The sequence below is a fragment of the Phyllobates terribilis genome, unplaced genomic scaffold (assembly GCF_046119375.1).
Source record: "Phyllobates terribilis strain yellow unplaced genomic scaffold, ASM4611937v1 Scaffold_3__8_contigs__length_932513732, whole genome shotgun sequence".
NCBI lineage: Eukaryota > Metazoa > Chordata > Amphibia > Anura > Dendrobatidae > Phyllobates > Phyllobates terribilis.
In genome coordinates, this window is record NW_027362763.1 from 284,834,009 (window position 1) to 284,856,098 (window position 22,090).

Consider the following 22,090-nt stretch of genomic DNA (forward strand, 5'->3'; position numbering starts at 1 on the left):
TCTATACGCCCCTCACACGGGGCTCGTCCCCCCCTCTATACGCCCCTCACACGGGGCTCGTCCCCCCCTCTATACGCCCCTCACACGGGGCTCGTCCCCCCCTCTATACGCCCCTCACACGGGGCTCGTCCCCCCCTCTATACGCCCCTCACACGGGGCTCGTCCCCCCCTCTATACGCCCCTCACACGGGGCTCGTCCCCCCCTCTATACGCCCCTCACACGGGGCTCGTCCCCCCCTCTATACGCCCCTCACACGGGGCTCGTCCCCCCCTCTATACGCCCCTCACACGGGGCTCGTCCCCCCCTCTATACGCCCCTCACACGGGGCTCGTCCCCCCCTCTATACGCCCCTCACACGGGGCTCGTCCCCCCCTCTATACGCCCCTCACACGGGGCTCGTCCCCCCCTCTATACGCCCCTCACACGGGGCTCGTCCCCCCCTCTATACGCCCCTCACACGGGGCTCGTCCCCCCCTCTATACACCCCTCACACGGGGCTCGTCCCCCCCTCTATACACCCCTCACACAGCACTGTGCACACTGCGGCCCGGCCTGGTTATGGCCGCAGCAGGTGGATCATTAACCTTTCCACTTCTGGTCGTTGTGATTCAGCAGGGAGCAGGGCAGACATGGCTGCAGGCAGAGCCCGGTCCCTGGTGGTCACATCTGCACCGGGTAGAGGTCGGTCCCGGCAGGGAGCTCAGGGCAGAGCACGGCACCGGTCCCTGACTCTTGCAGGCCCGGCATTACTCAGCACACTGCCCGGAAGAGGGGCACCGGTATTCCGGCCCACGCCGCTACAGATCACAAATCCAGGCTACCTGTGACCCGGCGAGCGGATGAGACGACCCCCGCCTTCGTGCTCCCACCACTGCCCCGGAGTCCCTGTCACCGGAAGTCCGCTCTAGGAAGTGTCCGCCGTACTGAAGAAGGAATAAGGCGTTGCCCGGAATCAGTCCGACGAGTTTACCTTTCGAGAAGGCGTGGCTACCACATACAGAGGCAACAGATTTGGGTCTACTGGGAGTTGTAGTTTTTCTCCAGATTTTTTCCAATAACTATGACCAGGAGTGCGAACTACATTTCCCGTCATTCTTTGCGAAACCAAGGCATTCCATAACAAACACGCTGCTTGTCAAATAGCGAGCGGAAGTGTAAGAGACAGAATGGTGGTGCTCGGCCAATCAGCAGCGCGGAAGGGGGAGGCCGCTCAGTGATTGGCTGTCAGGTGACAACATGCGGGTGCAATGGGGAATGCTGTGGTGGAGCATAGAGCGTGATCGTGCAGTCAGCTGGAGGAGGAGACGGCGGAGCAGCAGCACGGAGCGGAGGTGACACCGCTGCACGAGGTGAGAGATGCTGAGCGCCTGCAGCCCCTGCTGCCACTGCCAGAACTGCTCTCAGCTGATCGTGCGGTGCAGGACCTGCTGCTGCCTCCTCATCTCAGCACCTGCTCTCCGCTGGTCTCCATGGTGATCACAGATGGGGAGACACCGGCGCTGCTGCTACAATATCACTGAGCCCTATGGGTTGACGTGATGTCAGTGCTGCTGTGAGGGCATCAGGACAGGGCAGCAGTGGGCACAGATACTGGCACCGGGCAGTGATCGTGCTGTGGGGGTCACACGAGATCCATGGCTGAGGATGGTGATGGGCAGAGTGCTGGAGGTGGATGCTGTGCCCAAGTGCCACACTGATATCATGTCCCCTCTGGGTTATTATTACCATTAGTATTATGTCATCTCATCATAATTATTATTTATTATTATGTGATTCTGTATTATTATTTATATTACTATTATTATTTATTACTATTATGTGATTACTATTTATTATGTGATTATAGGTTATTATTATCTGATTATTATATATTACTATTATTTGTTTATTATCTTTATTTATTATGTGATTTTTCAGGATTCTTATTTGTCTTCCGGATTATCTTCATGCTTCTTCCTTATTTTCATATGAATTACCTTCATGCCTCTTATGGTGTGCTTCTTTTTGTCAGACCTCCCGTTTATTTTTAGAGTAATTGTAGCACCCCACTTAACAGAATGTGGCCTGTACGGTGCATAGGTGGCACAGGTGAGTGCCCGGACGCTCGTGGTTGGCTCGGATGCTGCCGCCGGCGTCTGTTTCGTTTTGATTGTAGCTATTCTAGTTGACAATGAACGCCGCCATTGCTCCGGTTCACATGGTGCCTATCTGGGGAGGGGGTAGATATGACGCGTGTCAGGCAGCGGTGCCAACTGTCTAAAAACTTCAGGACAGTCTGTAAAAATATGTATATATGTTTCTTCAGCTTCTTAAAAAAAAAAAAAAGACGCCTTACTTTTTTTTTTTTTATTTAAGGCGTCTTTTTTTTTTTAAGAAGCTGAAGAAACATATACGGATAATTTTGACTGTAATTGTCATCATTTTACAGTGATTGCAGCTGATGTCTCCATATCTGAATTACGGGCTGTAGACATGGATCACCTATAATCATAATGATTTATTATGGTTTCCCAATGTGTCTATAAAAAATAGTGTCTGTCTGTGATTTTTTGATAAGCGGTCCAGAAAAAAGAAAAAGTAAAGTTGGTAATCCTGGTGGATAGGGCAGCACTGAATCTTTGGCCCGATGTAGGAAAGCCTAGCTGCAGCTCTGGGTGCGTGACCCGCGAATGAAGCCACTTCTCTTCCAGAATTTACAGCTCTGGAGGCTGCTGATTGTTCCTACGTTACCTCATTCCGATAAGTGAGAACTTGTTTTTCTTGAAAGTCGTCAGTGTCGCCCACATACCCCAACTCTTAGTCCTGCACAGGTGGTTTGTTTTTATTGCCTGAAAGTAATGTGAACCTTGGTAGATGAAGTACGGATAAAGATCAGTTCTTGATTTAGCACCCGTGGTGATATGTGCCTGCGGGCACGGGATTATTTTAGGCTGCACTTTTTATGGACCACATTCAGAAACCTGTGGCCTCCAGCTGCTTGTGCCAGTTGCCAGGACTTGCCGAGTGTACAAAGGCTTGGCACCCACATGTTGTGGATCACTAGTATCCATGATAAAGCGTTATGGTGGGGGCTGCGCTGAGGCCCTTGCTGTGGCTGCAGGTGCTGCTGTAGGCAGTTTTGTTACATAGGATTGAATGCAAAGTAATTAGAAACAATTGCCCTACTTTCTTATCTCTTTTTGCAGCAGCTCAAAATATCAGTTTCTGCGGAAAATAGGAAAGAGACATGGAGAAATAACCCTACACATTAAAGTAGGGCTGAGATCGGACTACGTGTGTCTGCTACATTGTCGTCTTGTTACTATTTACTTATTTGTTTCTTTAGCCAAACAATGGAACGAAATGTCCTAAATAGTTCCACACCTTGAATGTAATGGGAACCTCTTACCGCTTTATTACAGCCCCTCCCCTCCCACGCAGGCGGCCCCGTCCTCCCCTTTACCCTACACCATCTTCTAGAATTGCCCTGTCACTTTTTTTCATTGCTGGAGGCTTTGGAATAATAAATGATAAAACTAGAATAAAGATAACCAGGAATTAATGCTGCGGTGTCAGAGGATTTCTGCGTGCACGTCAGCTTCCCCTGCGTGTAGTGTGGTCCTGTCATATCTCATAAGCAGCCTGTGCTCAGAAGTGGCAGAGCAATGCTGTGCTCGGAGAGCGAGTACTGTGGACGTTCCGACAAGTGACAACTTTCCTGTTGTGTTGTCACAGTTCTTCTGTCGTTGTTGCTCCCAATTTACTCCGTGTTTACCATGCTGACAGCATTAAAAATACATTAGTACTTGTTAAACGGATCAGCCTTTTCCTTCGCTCCTTGGTTTTCCAGTATTTCTGGCCGATAGCTGCTGATTCTACTGATACAGAATAGTAGTGGGTATAATGCAGGAGCGGCCAGACAAATATATTCTGCTGCTTTATACTGTAGGAATATTAGTAATATGTAATGACATTGGATAGAATATAGATATAAAGTGTACGCTCTGTGGCTAGCTTACAGGAAAACTCCAATGACCGACCCCCAAAGCTTTGTAGCCATCAGTCTGTAACGATGATGCCAGTGCTGCACCTTCTAGTCTTCTGCAGATTACAGTGTGACGTGCAGTACACCCGTACTATTCCCCAGGCAGGGTATACTCTCTAGGTTTTAGAATGCAGTCAGGTGGACTATCACTTATTTAAAGGGAACCTGCCGTTAAATTTATGCTGTCCGAGCCACGTTAGCCTGGATGTGTTATTGTAGTCAGGTATGCTTTACTGAGAAATGCTGGAAAGTTTCAAAGAAAATAGTTTGAAAAGCCGTTCAGGAACTATAGTTTAGAGAGAGATGAGACTAGTCTCGAATGTGCTGTAAATGTTTCCATAAGAATTTGGGAAAGTTATGAAATGTCCTATAAATGTGTGTTCTTTTCCTGATCTAAGGATCTCAGCTTTTGGTTGAGATGAATCTGTGCTGCACTTTATGTACATGCTCCGTAGTGAGGTAGCGTTGTTTAATCTGTTTTATCTGAAACCCTGCAGCACAGCCATGGTCTGATTCATGCTGCCCATTGTCTGGGCAGCATGGATCTTTAAACCAAGGATGTCAAATTCAAACCCACAGAGGGTCAAGTGAAACACTTGGACAAAGTTGCGGGCCAACCAGTATACAATATAATGGGCCCCACACAGTCGTCCATACAGTATAATGGGCCCCACATAGTCGTCCATACAGTATAATGGGCCCCACATAGTCCCCCATGCAGAATAATGGGCCCCACATAGTCCCCCATGCAGAATAATGGGCCCCACATAGTCCCCCATGCAGAATAATGGGCCCCACATAGTCCCCCATGCAGAATAATGGGCCCCACATAGTCCCCCATGCAGAATAATGGGCCCCACATAGTCCCCCATGCAGAATAATGGGCCCCACATAGTCCCCCATGCAGAATAATGGGCCCCACATAGTCCCCCATACAGAATAATGGGCCCCACATAGTCCCCCATACAGAATAATGGGCCCCACATAGTCCCCCATACAGAATAATGGGCCCCACATAGTCCCCCATACAGAATAATGGGCCCCACATAGTCCCCCATACAGAATAATGGGCCCCACATAGTGCCCCATGCAGAATAATGGGCCCCACATAGTGCCCCATGCAGAATAATGGGCCCCACATAGTGCCCCATGCAGAATGATGGGCCCCACATAGTCCCCCATACAGAATGATGGGCCCCACATAGTCCCCCATACAGAATGATGGGCCCCACATAGTGCCCCATACAGAATGATGGGCCCCACATAGTGCCCCATACAGAATGATGGGCCCCACATAGTGCCCCATACAGAATGATGGGCCCCACATAGTGCCCCATACAGAATGATGGGCCCCACATAGTGCCCCATACAGAATGATGGGCCCCACATAGTCCCCCATGCAGAATGATGGGCCCCACATAGTCCCCCATGCAGAATGATGGGCCCCACATAGTCCCCCATGCAGAATGATGGGCCCCACATATTCTGTATGGGGGACTATGTGTGGCCTGTTATTCTGTATGGGGGACTAACGGGCCACACCTAGTCCCCCATACAGAATAATGGGCCCCACAAAGGGGTGGCGGATATGGTGTCGTGGGCCAAATATAATCACACTGCGGGGCAGATTTGGACCACTGGCCACAGTTTGACGTGTGCTTTAAATGAACACTGAAGTGAGAAGTCTTTCAGATTACCCATGCTGTTTACCGGTCTGAGGATTTTCTGCAGTTTCCTAAAACCTGAATCCTATAACTTGCAAAAACCCTGCAAGAGTAGAGTTAATGTCCGGCTAATTTGTTACACATTAGACTGCTGCACATCTAAAGGGCGGGGTTTAATCAGTGGGCGGTACCTCTGATCAACCACAGGGGGGGAGGCTCCTGCTGCAGCCAGTTGTCCTACAGCCAGACACTAGAAGGAAAAAAGAGGATATGGCTGAGTTCCAGGGACACACATCCTTTTCTTTTTTTGCAGGATGAGACTTCATTACACTGTGGTCCCTTAAGGATCAAAACTGATAAAACAGAAGGTCCACCCTATGACATGCCCTGGTTTCCTTTATTGGTACAGTTATATGAAAAAGTTTGGGCACCCCTATTAATCTTACGCTTAATGTTTTATAAAAATTGGTGTTTTTGCAACAGCTATTTCAGTTTGATATATGTAATAACTGTTGGACACAGTAATGTTTCTGCCTTGAAATGAGGTTTATTGTACTAACAGAAAATGTGCAATCTGCATTCAAACAAAATTTGACAGGTGCATAAGTATGGGCACCTCACCAGAAAAGTGACATTAATATTTAGTAGATCCTCCTTTTGCAAAAATAACAGCCTCTAGTCGCTTCCTGTAGCTTTTAATGAGTTCCTGGATCCTGGATGAAGGTATTTTTGACCATTCCTCTTTACAAAACAATTCCAGTTCAGTTAAGTTTGATGGTCGCCGAGCATGGATAGCCCTCTTCAAATGATCCCACAGATGTTCAATGATATTCAGGTCTGGGGACTGGGATGGCCATTCCAGAACATTGTAATTGTTCCTCTGCATGAATGCCTGAGTAGATTTGGAGCGGTGTTTTGGATCATTGTCTTGCTGAAAGATCCATCCCCTGCGTAACTTCAACTTTATCACTGATTCTTGAACATTATTGTCAAGAATCTGCTGATACTGAAGGGAATCCATGCGTCCCTCAACTTTAACAAGATTCCCGGTGCTGGCATTGGCCACACAGCCCCAAAGCATGATGGAACCTCCACCAAATTTTACTGTGGGTAGCAAGTGTTTTTCTTGGAATGCTGTGTTTTTTTGCCGCCATGCATAACGCCTTTTTGTATGACCAAACCACTCAATCTTGGTTTCATCAGTCCACAGGACCTTCTTCCAAAGAGAAATTGGCTTCTCCAAATGTGCTTTTGCATACCTCTGTTTGTGGCTTGCTTGCAGAAACGGCTTCTTTCGCATCACTCTCCCATACAGCTTCTCCTTGTGCAAAGTGCGTTGTATAGTTGACCGATGCACAGTGACACCATCTGCAGCAAGTTGATGCTGCAGCTCTCTGGAGGTGGTCTGAGGATTGTCCTTGACTGATGTCACCATTCTTCTTCTCTGCCTTTCTGATGTTTTTCTTGGCCTGCCACTTCTGGCCTTAACAAGAACTGTCCCTGTGTTCTTCCATTTCCTTACTATGTTCCTCACAGTGGAAACTGACAGGTTAAATCTCTGAGACAGCTTTTTGTATCCTTCCTCTGAACAACTATGTTGAATAATCTTTGTTTTCAGATCATTTGACAGTTGTTTTGAGGAGCCCATGATGGCACTCTTCATAGGAGATTCAAACAGGAGAACAACTTGCAAGTGGCCACTTTAAGTAGCTTTTCTCATGATTGCATACACTTGGCTATGAAGTTCAAAGCTCAATGAGGTTACAAAACCCAAAAAAGTGCTTTAGTAAGTTAGTAAAAAGTAGGTAGGAGTATTTAAAACAAGAAAATGATAAGGGTGCCCATACTTATGCACCTTTCAAATTTTGTTTGAATGCAGATTGCACATTTTCTGTTAGTACAATAAACCTCATTTCAAGGCAGAAACATTACTGTGTCCAACAGTTATTACATATATCAAACTGAAATAGCTGTTGCAAAAACACCAATTTTTATAAAACATTAAGCTTAAGATTAATAGGGGTGCCCAAACTTTTTCATATAACTGTATGTCTCCTGAGTAGGAGCAGCAGTAGTGGCCTTATTGACTGCCTTCAACTTATCTAGATTCCTACATGACAAATCTGCCTGTGACATATACTGTGTAACTTGGAAGCTTTTCCACCAAGCAGTCTGTAAAGCCTGGCAGACAGCGCCTGTGGGGGCTTCCGTGGGTGACACTAAGGCTTTCTCCAGCACAGGTCTAACATAGGAATCTGATCGATGTGATACATTTAGGAGGAAACGCTGGAAACCACTTCTGTCTCTTTAGTTTCGGCCTCTTTCCGCACCTCCTATGTGCGATGCAGGTCTGTGCCCCTGGGTAAATAATCACACACATGTAGACCTGGCAGTTCTCTTATCTTTGGTGATTACGTCTGGCGGAGACTATTAGCTTTCCAGAGAGCAAACATTGCAAAATTCTATATACAAACAGCGAGTAATGAAGTGGTAATCTGCCAGGCATTAATGCTGGCACGCAGGATAAAGTACACCCCACTGTGAAATCGCACCATCTGCTGCGGCAGTGTCAGGGCAATCCAATGGAGGAAGTACAGCTGGACCGGAGGTGGGTGGTGGTGTACCTGTCTGCAATGTCCTAGGGCCGGAACCTGACTGCTGCGATGTGCCGGTGTCTGGGAGATGGAGGATTCTGTACATATCATTTGCTTTCCAGTGTTTATAGCTCTTGCATTACAGATATTTGGCATTTCCAGAATACGCTGCTCCGGTCCAGCTATACCCGGCAGCCCCTTATATATGCTAATCCCCCCCCACGTACTGCTTGGCGGCACATCAATTTCTCCAGCTGCCCAGCAGTGCCCATAAGGCACAGACATATATAGGCTAATGATAACACTTCTGACTTCATCCCACCGTCTGGTTGTCCCAGATGCCGACTGACAGATAATATGCTGAAAACTAGATTTGCAGCCTCCTATTATTCCAGTCTCTGTATATGAAGTTTATGGTACAAATAGTGAGAAGCTAAAATGGAGCATTCTGTTGTCATCAGGTTTGGAAATGGATATTGATTTCCTGTACTGGTTATGCTGTCAGGAATGTTTCATTACTGTTGTGGAGGAAAGGTCCATGCACATGAGAAAGTCTGGCCAAACCAGAGGATTGGTGTCTCTGTATAGGAGTGTAAGTGGCCAGAACCTCGCTGCGTCCTGCCTGCTGACTATTCCCAACAGATGAAGCTGAGGAGAATATGGCCTGGGCACGTGGACGTCCAGCTCTCAATTCTTCCATTCTCTGGCGAGTTATGCCAGCTGCCTCCTCACATTGAGAATACATGAAAGCTCGTCCAAGCTGAGCGTGTACTTGTTTTGCAGACTAAATACCGGTTGGCAGAAGGAGTGTCTGGCCAACAGCTATTGAAAGTGTTTAGCCACCTTAAAGGGGTAGTTCAAGTTTGGCATGAAAGTCTGTAGTCACTCTGTGTGACTGCAGACTTGTGAATCCTCACCAGGTGCACAGCGCGAGCTGTCATGATTCCTCCGGTGACGGCAGCGACATCGGGCAGTTATGTGACCACAATTATGCAATACGCATACCTCTGGCCACATTCCAACTAGACGAGCTCAGTCTCTCTCAATTCACTTGTATTGAGCAAGGCCACACACTTCTAGTCGGAATATTGGCCAGGTGTATGTATATCACATACTTTTGGTCACATGACTGCCTGTTTTCGGCATCAAGCAATCCTGACAGCTTGAACTGTGCGTGTTATGAAGATTCACAAGTCTGCAGTCACACGAAACCCCCCCCAGGGAAGTATGGTGACCCCAACACAGTATGATGCCCCAACTGTGATCCCCCACACAGCTGTCCAAACAGTATAATGGGCCCCACATAGTCCTCCATACAGAGTAATGGGCCCCACATAGAGTAACGCACACATATAATACGCAGTCACGCACATGTACATGGTACACGGATATGCGCACACGCACGGTACGCAGACATACAGCCGCACACATATACACATGTACTTGGTACAGAGATGTGCACACACATAATACACAGACACACATATAATACGTAGACACGCACATATACACAGATATGCACACATATAATACACAGACACGCACATATACACAGATATGCACACATATAATACACAGACACGCACGTATACACAGATATGCACGCACGTATACACAGATATGCACGCACGTATACACAGATATGCACACACATAATACACAGACACGCACATATACACAGATATGCACACACATAATACGCAGACACGCGCATATACACAGATATGCACGCACGTATACACAGATATGCACGCACGTATACACAGATATGCACACACATAATACACAGACACGCACATATACACAGATATGCACACACATAATACGCAGACACGCGCATATACACAGATATGCACACACATAATACGCAGACACGCACATATACACAGATATGCACACACATAATACGCAGACACGCACATGTACATGGTACACAGATATGTGCACACGCACGGTACGCAGACATACAGCCGCACACATATACACATGTACTTGGTACAGAGATATGCACACACATAATACACAGACACACATATAATACGTAGACAAGCACATATACACAGATATGCACACATATAATACACAGACACGCACATATACACATATATGCACACATATAATACACAGACACGCACATATACACAGATATGCACGCACATATATACAGATATGCTCACATATAATACGCAGACACGCACATGTACATGGTACACAGATATGCGCACACGCACGGTACGCAGACATACAGCCGCACACATATACACATGTACTTGGTACAGAGATGTGCACACACATAATACACAGACACACATATAATACGTAGACACGCACATATACACAGATATGCACGCACATATGTACAGATATGCTCACATATAATACGCAGACACGCACATGTACATGGTACACAGATATGTGCACACGCACGGTACGCAGACATACCGCCGCACACATATACACATGTACTTGGTACAGAGATATGCACACACATAATACACAGACACACATATAATACGTAGACACGCACATATACACAGATATGCACACACATAATACACAGACACGCACATATACACAGATATGCACGCACGTATACACAGATATGCACACACATAATACACAGACACGCACATATACACAGATATGCACACACATAATACGCAGACACGCACATATACACAGATATGCAGACACGCACATATACACAGATATGCACACACATAATACGCAGACACGCACATACACAGATATGCACACACATAATACGCAGACACGCACATATACACAGATATGCACACACATAATACGCAGACACGCACATATACACAGATATGCACACATAATACGCAGACACGCACATATACACAGATATGCAAACATATAATACGCAGACACGCACATATACACAGATATGCTCACATATAATACGCAGACACGCACATATACACAGATATGCACACACATAATACGCAGACACGCGCATATACACAGATATGCACACACATAATACGCAGACACGCGCATATACACAGATATGCTCACATATAATACGCAGACACGCACATGTACATGGTATACAGATATGCGCACACGCACGGTATGCAGACATACCGCCGCACACATATACACATGTACTTGGTACAGAGATATGCACACACATAATACACAGACACACATATAATACGTAGACACGCACATATACACAGATATGCACACATATAATACACAGACACGCACATAATACACAGACACGCACATATACACAGATATGCACACACATAATACGCAGACACGCACATATACACAGATATGCACACACATAATACGCAGACACGCACATATACACAGATATGCACACACGCACATATACACAGATATGCACACACATAATACGCAGACACGCACATATACACAGATATGCACACACATAATACGCAGACACGCACATATACACAGATATGCACACACATAATACGCAGACACGCACATACACAGATATGCACACACATAATACGCAGACACGCACATATACACAGATATGCACACACATAATACGCAGACACGCACATATACACAGATATGCACACATAATACGCAGACACGCACATATACACAGATATGCAAACATATAATACGCAGACACGCACATATACACAGATATGCTCACATATAATACGCAGACACGCACATGTACATGGTATACAGATATGCGCACACGCACGGTATGCAGACATACCGCCGCACACATATACACATGTACTTGGTACAGAGATATGCACACACATAATACACAGACACACATATAATACGTAGACACGCACATATAAACAGATATGCACACATATAATACACAGACACGCACATATACACAGATATGCACGCACATATACACAGATATGCACGCACATATACACAGATATGCACGCACAGATATGCACGCACATATACACAGATATGCACGCACATATACACAGATATGCACGCACATATACACAGATATGCACGCACATATACACAGATATGCACGCACAGATATGCACGCACATATACACAGATATGCACGCACATATACACAGATATGCACGCACATATACACAGATATGCACGCACATATACACAGATATGCACGCACATATACACAGATATGCACGCACATATACACAGATATGCACGCACATATACACAGATATGCACGCACATATACACAGATATGCACGCACATATACACAGATATGCACGCACATATACACAGATATGCACGCACATATACACAGATATGCACGCACATATACACAGATATGCACGCACATATACACAGATATGCACGCACATATACACAGATATGCACACGTGTAATACGCAGACACGCACACGTGTAATACGCAGACACGCACACGTGTAATACGCAGACACGCACACGTACACAGATATGTGCACATACAGACATATGTACATATTTGAACACACATTCTTAAAAACACATATAAAACATATACAGTACAGACCAAAAGTTTGGACACACCTTCTCATTTAAAGATTTTTCTGTATTTTCATGACTATGAAAATTGTACATTCATACTGAAGGCATCAAAACTATGAATTAACACGTGGAATTATATACTTAACAAAAAAGTGTGAAACAACTGAAAAGATGTCTTATATTCTACGTTCTTCAAAGTAGCCACCTTTTGCTTTGATGACTGCTTTGCACACTCTTGGCATTCTCTTGATGAGCTTCAAGAGGTAGTCACCGGAAAAGGTTTTCACTTCACAGGTGTGCCCTGTCAGGTTTAATAGGTGGGATTTCTTGCCTTATAAATGGGGTTGGGACCATCAGTTGTGTTGTGCAGAAGTCAGGTGGATACACAGCTGATAGTCCTACTGAATAGACTGTTAGCTGCTTTTTTCTTACCATAATACAAATTCTAAGTAAAGAAAAACGAGTGGCCATCATTACTTTAAGAAATGAAGGTCAGTCAGTGCAAAAAATTGGGAAAACTTTGAAAGTGTCCCCAAATGCAGTTGCGAAAACCATCAGACGCTACAAAGAAACTGGCTCACATGAGGACCGCCCCAGGAAAGGAAGACCAAGAGTCACCTCTGCTTCTGAGGATAAGTTTGTCCGAGTCACCAGCCTCAGAAATCGCAGGTTAACAGCAGCTCAGATTAGAGACCAGGTCAATGCCACACAGGAGTTCTAGCAGCAGACACATCTCTACAACAACTGTTAAGAGGAGACTTTGTGCAGCAGGCCTTCATGGTAAAATAGCTGCTAGGAAACCACTGCTAAGGACAGGCAACAAGCAGAAGAGACTTGTTTGGGCTAAAGAACACAAGGAATGGACATTAGACCAGTGGAAATCTGTGCTTTGGTCTGATGAGTCCAAATTTGAGATCTTTGGTTCCAACCACCGTGTCTTTGTGCGACGCAGAAAAGGTGAACGGATGGACTCTACATGCCTGGTTCACACCGTGAAGCATGGAGGAGGAGATGTGATGGTGTGGGGTGCTTTGCTGATGACACTTTTGGGGATTTATTCAAAATTGAAGGCATACTGAACCAGCATGGCTACCACATCATCTTGCAGCGGCATGCTATTCCATCCGGTTTGCGTTTAGTTGGACCATCATTTATTTTTCAACAGGACAATGACCCCAAACACACCTCCCGGCTGTGTAAGGGCTATTTGACCAAGAAGGAGAGTGATGGGGTGCTACGCCAGATGACCTGGCCTCCACAGTCACCAGACCTGAATCCAATCTAGATGGTTTGGGGTGAGCTGGACCGCAGAGTGAAGGCAAAAGGGCCAACAAGTGCTAAGCATCTCTGGGAACTCCTTCAAGATTGTTGGAAGACCATTTCCGGTGACTACCTCTTGAAGCTCATCAAGAGAATGCCAAGAGTGTGCAAAGAAGTCATCAAAGCAAAAGGTGGCTACTTTGAAGAACCTAGAATATAAGACATATTTTCAGTTGTTTCACGCTTTTTTGTTAAGTGTATAATTTCACATGTGTTAATTCATAGTTTTGATGCCTTCAGTATGAATGTACAATTTCCATAGTCAAGAAAATACAGAAAAACCTTTAAATGAGAAGGTGTGTCCAAACTTTTGGTCTGTACTGTATATACACGCACGCACGCACGCGCGCGCGCACACACACACGGAATATTTTTAATATGGGGATTGGGGAAACTGGCAACAAGCCTCACTTACCTGCCTCAGACCTCTGTCCCGTCCAGCTCCTCAGGTATATGGCAGTGCAGGGCCGCCGGCGTGTGTCACAGACATGGCCCTGAACATCAGGGGAGCCCACTCGCCATCGGGGCCCGGGCCGCTCCCCCAACAGCTGTGCAGGACCACCGGCGCTGCTTGATTGCCGGCACTACACCAGACAATGCTGCTCACTGTGTGGCTGTGTTTGCTAGTAATGTTTCAGCAGGGGCGACACACAAGAACAATTAAAGGCACAGTGCCCCTGCTGTGTCATTACTATCAGGCACAGCGCTCTGTGCGCGGCCATGTCTTGTGAAGTGCTGGCAATCAAACACCGCCAGCGGCCCTGCACAGGCCAGGGTCCCGATGGCGAGTGGGCCCCCTTGATGGTCCGGGGCCCCGGCTCTTGCCCAGGTGCTGACGCCGCCCCTGCCTGCAATACAAGTGTATGGAGAGCGAGGCTCACCCACTGGTCGGGAGTATGTGTAATGCATACATACCCTCTGTTCCCAGGTCTGAAATTGGCGAATCCCCAGAGTGCACGGTGCCTGCGCTAGGGGGATTCTTAAATCTGCAGTCACACAGAGTGACCGCACACTTATAGGTTTGGACAGGACAACCCCTTTAATCCAAATTCATGGCACATTACCCAGCTTGGCTACTACAGCCTTCTTCAAGCAAGTCATCCCATCTGGTGTGCACTTAGTGGAACATTGTTTGCTTCTTTCTGTATATGTACCTCCGTATCCTCATAGGACCAGTCACCAAATTTTTTGAACTTGGACACCCCAAATAATATTGGCTGCAGAGTGAAATAAAACTTTTTTTTTTCTTTTAATGCCGCCTCTCCATTGCGTTATTAGCATATTATTTGGCAACTAATGAGTTACCTTTTGTTAAGTCCAATTGGGTGTTAACTGCTCATATAGTGAGAAGTGGTGCAGTTCCCCAGCAAAAACACCTACTCAGACTTGGGTGGCGAATACTTTTCTCACTAATATCTCTGCAACGGGGAGGCAAAATTATTCCGCTCTGCAGCCCCTATTACATCCTCTGTTCAGTTCAACATGAAATATTTGGTGAAAGGTCCTCAAAGTCTAAATCTACAATGTGCACAATCCAGGAAGAACAAGGAGAACCACCCGATTGAAAGAGATTTTCTTCGAGCCCAGTCCAGTATTTTCTGCCATCAATCTTTCCTTCAGTCCTGGGCAGTTTTCCAGTCCCTGGTGATGAAAAGCATTATCCCATTGTGATGCTGCTCCCCCAGGCATTACAGTGGGATCGTTTTCTTGGGGTGATGCGAAATGTTGGGTTTGTGGCCCCCATAGCTTTTCTGTATTTTGACTTCAATGACCAATCATATTCTTTAGTTTTTTGGGTTTTTTTCATCATCACTTTCCTGGAGCTATTATTCTTTTCTTTTTTTTCCAGTAACATAGTTGTATGTGCGCAGAAACAAACTTCAGGAGAGCCATAACTTTTACATTTTTTCCATATGCAAATTGCCTCTTCAGAGATGAAGGGGACTTGAACTCTATAGCGCCACCTATTGGAAGTAGCAATCCTACAAGTCACAATCGACCCTTTAGCGAGTCTTGCAATATGACTTAGGATAAACGCCAAATCAGAATCCCAGTTTGCAGACACGATGTTTCAGGCTGTTGGCCCTCGTCAGTACAAAGGATGAGAACTGATTTGGCTAGATGAGAGGCTCTGGACTGAGGTCTAAGTGGTAACTTTTCTGATTGTGGAGAGTGACATACCGGCTCTGGCATGCCAAGGTAAGGAGGCTTATTTGCCGTGCAATGCTCCTCTGGGAAATTTAATATGCAAATTGCATCTTCTGAGAAAAAAAGGACTTGAACTCTATAGCGCCACCTATTTTTTTTCATCAATGGACCTGTGTAAAGGCTTAGTGTTGCATGACAGGAGGCTGTAGGTATCATTGGTGCCGGTTAGTAGTGTGTAGGACTATTTTCCTTACCTTCTTCACGTTCTATGATAAATAACTTTTTTATTTTTACCATAGACAGAGCTGAGGAGTGTGCTTACTTTTTTTTGTCGGACAAGCTGTCATTTTAACTGCTGCTCTTTCAGGGCACATATGACTTATTTGTCACTTTTTATTCCATTTTCTTATTAATTGTGATAAAAAACACATGAATATGGAATTGTTGTCTCTACTTTTGCACAAGAAATACTTTTTTTTGTCATATTCTGGAAGCCTAGAATTTTTCATTCTTTTTTATAGAGATCAGCGCGAGGGCTTGTCTATTATTATAATTTTGGGATAAATATAACAGTTTGATCACTATTTACTTCATTTCTTGTAAGGCTTGATGAACAAAAAAGGAATTCAGGGCCCTTTTTGTGTATATATACCGTGTGTATATTATTATTTTTTATGTGGTTATACCAAATTTGTGGATTTTTCTAAAACCTTTTTTTTTCACATTTTTAAATTGATTTTTTTACAATATTTATTAGTTCCACATTGGAATTGAACATGCTATTGTCTGGGTGCTTAGATAATACACTGCACTACTTGTATAGTGTAGTGTATTTTACCAGCCTGTCAGTGTTAGGGCGCAGACTGATGGCCGTATGTCTTGTGTGAGGATCGCATTGCAATCCTTGGACTGACCGTCAGCTCTACTGACCTGAGCGTGACAGCTGCATAGAAATACATCACGCCGTCATGCTCTGGTCAGGAGAGGTGCCGGCCAGTCCGTGCAGGGTGATCCGATCCTCGCACGAGTTATAGGCCGTCTGTCTATGCCCTTATACTGATAGGAGGCATATTAAACCCAAACTCCTGCAGGCTCTAATGGGCGTTTGAACATGGCAAACCGAGAGGGCAGTGATAGACCCCCGGCTGCCATAGGAACCCACGGGCACCTCAGTCATGCTGTAGAGGTTTGGCGGTGGGCTGAAAGATAGACTATTTTCCCTTTGTGAAACTTCTTGGATTCTGCAGTCTCTATTGACCACAGCCTCTGTGGAGTAACCGGTCTGTCTCCTCTTCTATACTAGTGCCTGTAGTTATATACTGGTGGTTTACTGCCCTTATTTTCTGTCATTATGTCTGTTAGGTTTACATGTGCACTTTCCTGGCTGTAGATCCTTGTACATTATAGTACCTTCTGTCTCCGATGCATCAAAAACTCCAGAACTTCAGAGCTCTTTGCTGAGTCTTGCAAGTTATCAATGAAGAATAGCAGTTGAGGGGCGATTATTGTGATCCAGTTGGGTTTGGTGACTTTAGTAAAATATTTACTGCTACACTTCCAATTACTTCCATATATAGAGGCATTTATATGATTTAAGTGCTTTTTTTGATTAGAAAAACATGGCTGCCACACTTGTTCCCGGGGTTTATTTTGTCTCAGCCCTATTGTCTTCAATAGAGTTAAGCGACAATACTAAGACCAGCTTATGAGACGCTGTTCCCGAAAATTTCTTTGTGGACCAGTTGGGGTAAAACAGGCATGGGTTGCCTTTTCTGGAATTTATGATCCAGTTACACCATTCTAGGAGACAGTTTAATTTTTTTTCACCTTCAAAAAACTTCCATAGGCTGCAATAGAAAGTAGCCCAAAAAGTTAGTGGTCAGTGATTTCTTGGTGCCTTGGATATCTAGCTCCTGAGATTTGTCCAGCGCTGGGATAACGTGTTAAATAAATGTTGTGTAATACTTCGTTGGTTTGTGCTAGTCTTTCATACACCATAACCCGTCTTATTTATTCTTTGTAGGTTTCTTTCAAGCATGTGTCTCTTCGGCTTTCTGTCGTTCCTTGCTGTGCAGGCAACAGTGCTGAGCCTGAACGTCCATGATGACACCATCTCTGAGTTCTCCGTAAAGGTCTACCATGAACTTAGAGCCACAAAGGAAGACGAGAACATCTTGTTCTCCCCTCTGAGCATCGCTATTGCCGTAGGAATGGTGGAGCTAGGTGCGCGTGGAGCCAGTCTTAAAGAGATTCGACATGCGCTGGGATACGACAAGCTCAAGAACGGTAGATGCCCAATGGCACATGTATTATAATAACTGATTGTGATGTATAAGATTTGAGACCTTTTTAGTATGGGATTCTGTCCATGGTGAAAGGTTTTTTTCCAATTTTGGAAACCCATGTCCCCTGGCTGCAGTTTAATGTCTATTATTGTCCGCAGCTCTGACGTCTCGTTGACCACAGTCCAGCCGGGAAATGAGCTCAGTGAGTAAACCAGTTTGCTTTTTTACAGCAAACTTCAGTCGGAGGACAGGGGCTTTCTGAAATCGGAAAACCCTTTTACAATTCGAATGGTAAGATGATATTTGACTAGAACAGACACACATTACAAATAGATTTAGTCATTGAGGCAATGCAATTTACTATAGATTACCAAAGTCTCTTCATGTTAGTTTTGCAGGTAACTATGGCTTTATTTTGCTGTACAGTGGAGGCAAAAATGTGGTGGGACCTATCCAAAATCTGGACAGATTACCCTGCAGAAGAATATTTTAGATTTTTTTTCTTACGTGAATGATTTGTAGCATCGCCATTGCAAACTAGGTTTATTTACACAATTTACAAACATTTTGCTATTTACAATAAGCCAATCAAACAAGAACAATGTAAATGGCTCAACCCAACTAATATAACAAGTGGTTTCTCCAAATTCAACCCAAAAAGTCACCTTCATTGACTCCTGCCATCTCAGAATTATTCATCCCCTCCTGAGTAGAATCTCTCATAGGAGTAAACATTCACAAATCAAGTGTCGTCTCCAGCGCACGTGAGGAAATAATTAAATAATCAAAGGATTCATTAGTTTCAGGAGTGCTTGACCTAAAACATATCAGATACCTAGACTAGCTATGGATTTATTGACTGTGATGTTAGAAATGTGATTGATGTGTATGGGGGTCCCGAATACATGCTGTTGGATGAGATAAGGATCCGGCATGTCTGATTTTGGTCTGCTGAACCTTTTGATCTGTAAGGGATAAGCCGCTACCAAAGATGTCTGGTAGCATCTCTCTCGTAGAGTACACAGGAGTGATTGTCCAAGTGAGCATTCCTGTGTAGGAAGGAGTCAGGATTGTTCAGTTTGCAGCTATCAATCAGCTGAACCATTGTTCGGCCTAAAGCTATCTGAAGTGTATGTTGTGTAAGTCAATAAAGTGGTCCAAAAGTAAAGGGTTCATTGACTTGAACAAACAAGTAAAATGATACAAGAAGGCACTGACTGTTCTAGAGAGACACTTGCAAGTATACTTTGGAACACTGACTACACGACCTGGTCATGGCAGAAAGTGGAAGGTATCACCGACTGCCGCCGGATTCTAGAGTAGACAGATGATCACAAAAGAGTGCCTGCAAAAGATCCACATCAAGATTTGGTGGCATCAGGCACTGACATTTCAGTTCTTACAGAAAGGCACATACAGTGCTGAAGGCCTCCATGCTCCAACTCTTAAACGTAGACCTCTTGGATAGTCCACTCCAGAATGCTCAAAACCATATAAATAAGCCACAGATGTTTTGGGATCCTGCTCTTCTGGGATCAAGCTGAAGCTTGGGCATCATTGGACCTTCCCAGCAGGACAATGATCCCACACATAGAGTTTGGAGAAAACACTTGTTATATTAGTTGTGTTGAGCCATTTACATTGTTTTGGTGAGATTAGTTTATTGAAAATCCCAGAAAGTTTGTAAATTTTGCTAATAATCCTAATTTACAGTGGGGGTTAAATAATTTGGATTGGAATTATGGGTTGTTCTATAACATACAGTCGTAAGTAAGCTAAGTACACCCTCTTTAAGGTTTATGGTTTTACTTATCACGGCATAATAATAAAAAAAATAACAAAACATCTCATTAGAAGGTCCCAGATGAATAACATATTACACCGTGTCATCATTTAAGAAAAACTCAGTCAAAATGCAGAAGCAGTGTGAAAAATTAAGTTCATCCCCTGAATCAATAGCTTATGTAACCACCTTTAGCAGCATTAATTGAAGTACCGTACACATTTTCTTTATGATTTCATCAGTTTCTCAGATCGTTTTGGAGGAATTTTGGCCCACTCTTCTTTATAACATTGCTTAACTTCAATGAAGTTTGTGTTCATTCGTTTACACACAGCTCTCTTAAGGTACCACCACAGCATTTCAATTGGGTTGAGGTCTGCACTTTGTCTGATCAACACACCTTGATTCTTTTCTTTCTCAGACAATCTCATGGGGATTTAGGTGTACTTGGGATCACGATCCTGTTGCATGACCAAGTTGGCTAGTCCAAGCTTTGGCCTTCAGATAGATGGTTTCATGATTCTAGAATATTTTAGCATACAGAGGAATTCAAAGTCATCTTGGTGACTGCAAGGTGTCCAGGTCCTGTGGCAGCAAAACAAGCCCCTCTACCACCGTGTTTGACATGATATGAAGTGTTTGTTCTGATGTGCCGTGTTTTGGTTTCTGCCAAATATGCCTCTGGGCGTTATGGCCAAACAACTCCACTCTCGTCTCTTTTGTCCAAAGGACAATGTTCCAGGAGTTTTGTGGATTGTCCAGATGCAACTTTGCAAACTTCAGCTATCTTCCATTTTCTTTATAGAAAGAAGAGGCTTTCTCCTTCAGTCTTTTTCCATTTGTACTGTCATGAGCTTCAATTTTTAACATATTATTTGAGGCCTTTAGAGTCTGAGCTGTAGCTCTTTTTTTTTGAGAGGGGGGGGCATTGCATGATCTGACCTTGGGGTGAATTTGCTGGAACATCCTAACCTGGGAAGATTGTCAACTGCCTTGAATGTTTTCCACTTATGAATAATTTTTATCACTGTATTTTGATGATCTCCAAATTATTCGAATTGCTCATGTTTTTCCTCATTGGCATTGTGTTAACACTCCTCATTGCTCCAGACCAACAAACTGCCAAAGCAGTAAGGGTGTAATACATTTTTTACACTATACTTCTGTTTAATTTATCATGCGTTATTCATTTGAGATTATACTTATCTCGTTTTAAGACCTTCTAAGAACCAGATGTCTTGTATTTTATTTTTTTATAACGTTTTTATGATGTACTCATATAGAAAACCTTAGAATTCAACTTGGCTTTTCTCACGACTGTACATCACATAAGTCAAATTTTGAATGTCCATCATCGAACACTTTTATTTTTATCATCTAAATATTGTTTCTTAGTTTTTTTAAATGATTACCCAGAATTTGCCAAGCATGGCTGCTTTGTATCATAAATGGCACCTCAACTGTCCACAGGTTACCTGTTGTATCACAGCTCTGTCTATTCACGTCAGTGGAGCTTGTGTGCAATACCGGATCTGTAGACCGCCATGTCTGGAAGAAGGCCGCCATGTCTTTCTAATTCTTTACAACCATTTTAATATATCTGTACAGTGGTTAGTCTTTCTGATACAGGTCTCTGGATTCCTTGCTTATGAGTCGATAATTGTCTAGATTCGAACGCTTATGGCTCATCCTGCGCGATAATTGTGTGATGTAAAGGGGCGAATGACTGAACGTTCATATTTCACAAAATCATATATGCGAGCACAAAAATTATGGTTGTTTGCTCATTGA

General features: G+C 44.4%; 2 protein-coding genes across 3 annotated transcripts in view; one reads left to right on the plus strand and one right to left on the minus strand.

Moving 5' to 3' along the window:
• The window catches only part of PDCD10 (programmed cell death 10), a 44,930-nt gene extending 43,821 nt beyond the window's left edge, over positions 1 to 1,109 (minus strand). The window contains exon 1 of one of the 2 annotated variants that reach the window (XM_073674831.1): positions 972 to 1,109. The gene's annotated coding sequence lies outside the window, so the exon portion shown is untranslated. The other variant, XM_073674830.1, reaches the window with a different exon arrangement.
• An 85-nt stretch (positions 1,110 to 1,194) lies between these two features.
• The window catches only part of SERPINI1 (serpin family I member 1), a 53,283-nt gene continuing 32,387 nt past the window's right edge, over positions 1,195 to 22,090 (plus strand). The window contains exons 1-2 of the mRNA XM_073674829.1: positions 1,195 to 1,350; positions 18,255 to 18,517. Of these exons, the coding sequence (XP_073530930.1) occupies positions 18,268 to 18,517 (250 nt within the window). The 5' untranslated portion in view covers positions 1,195 to 1,350; positions 18,255 to 18,267. The remainder of the gene's footprint in view (positions 1,351 to 18,254; positions 18,518 to 22,090) is intronic.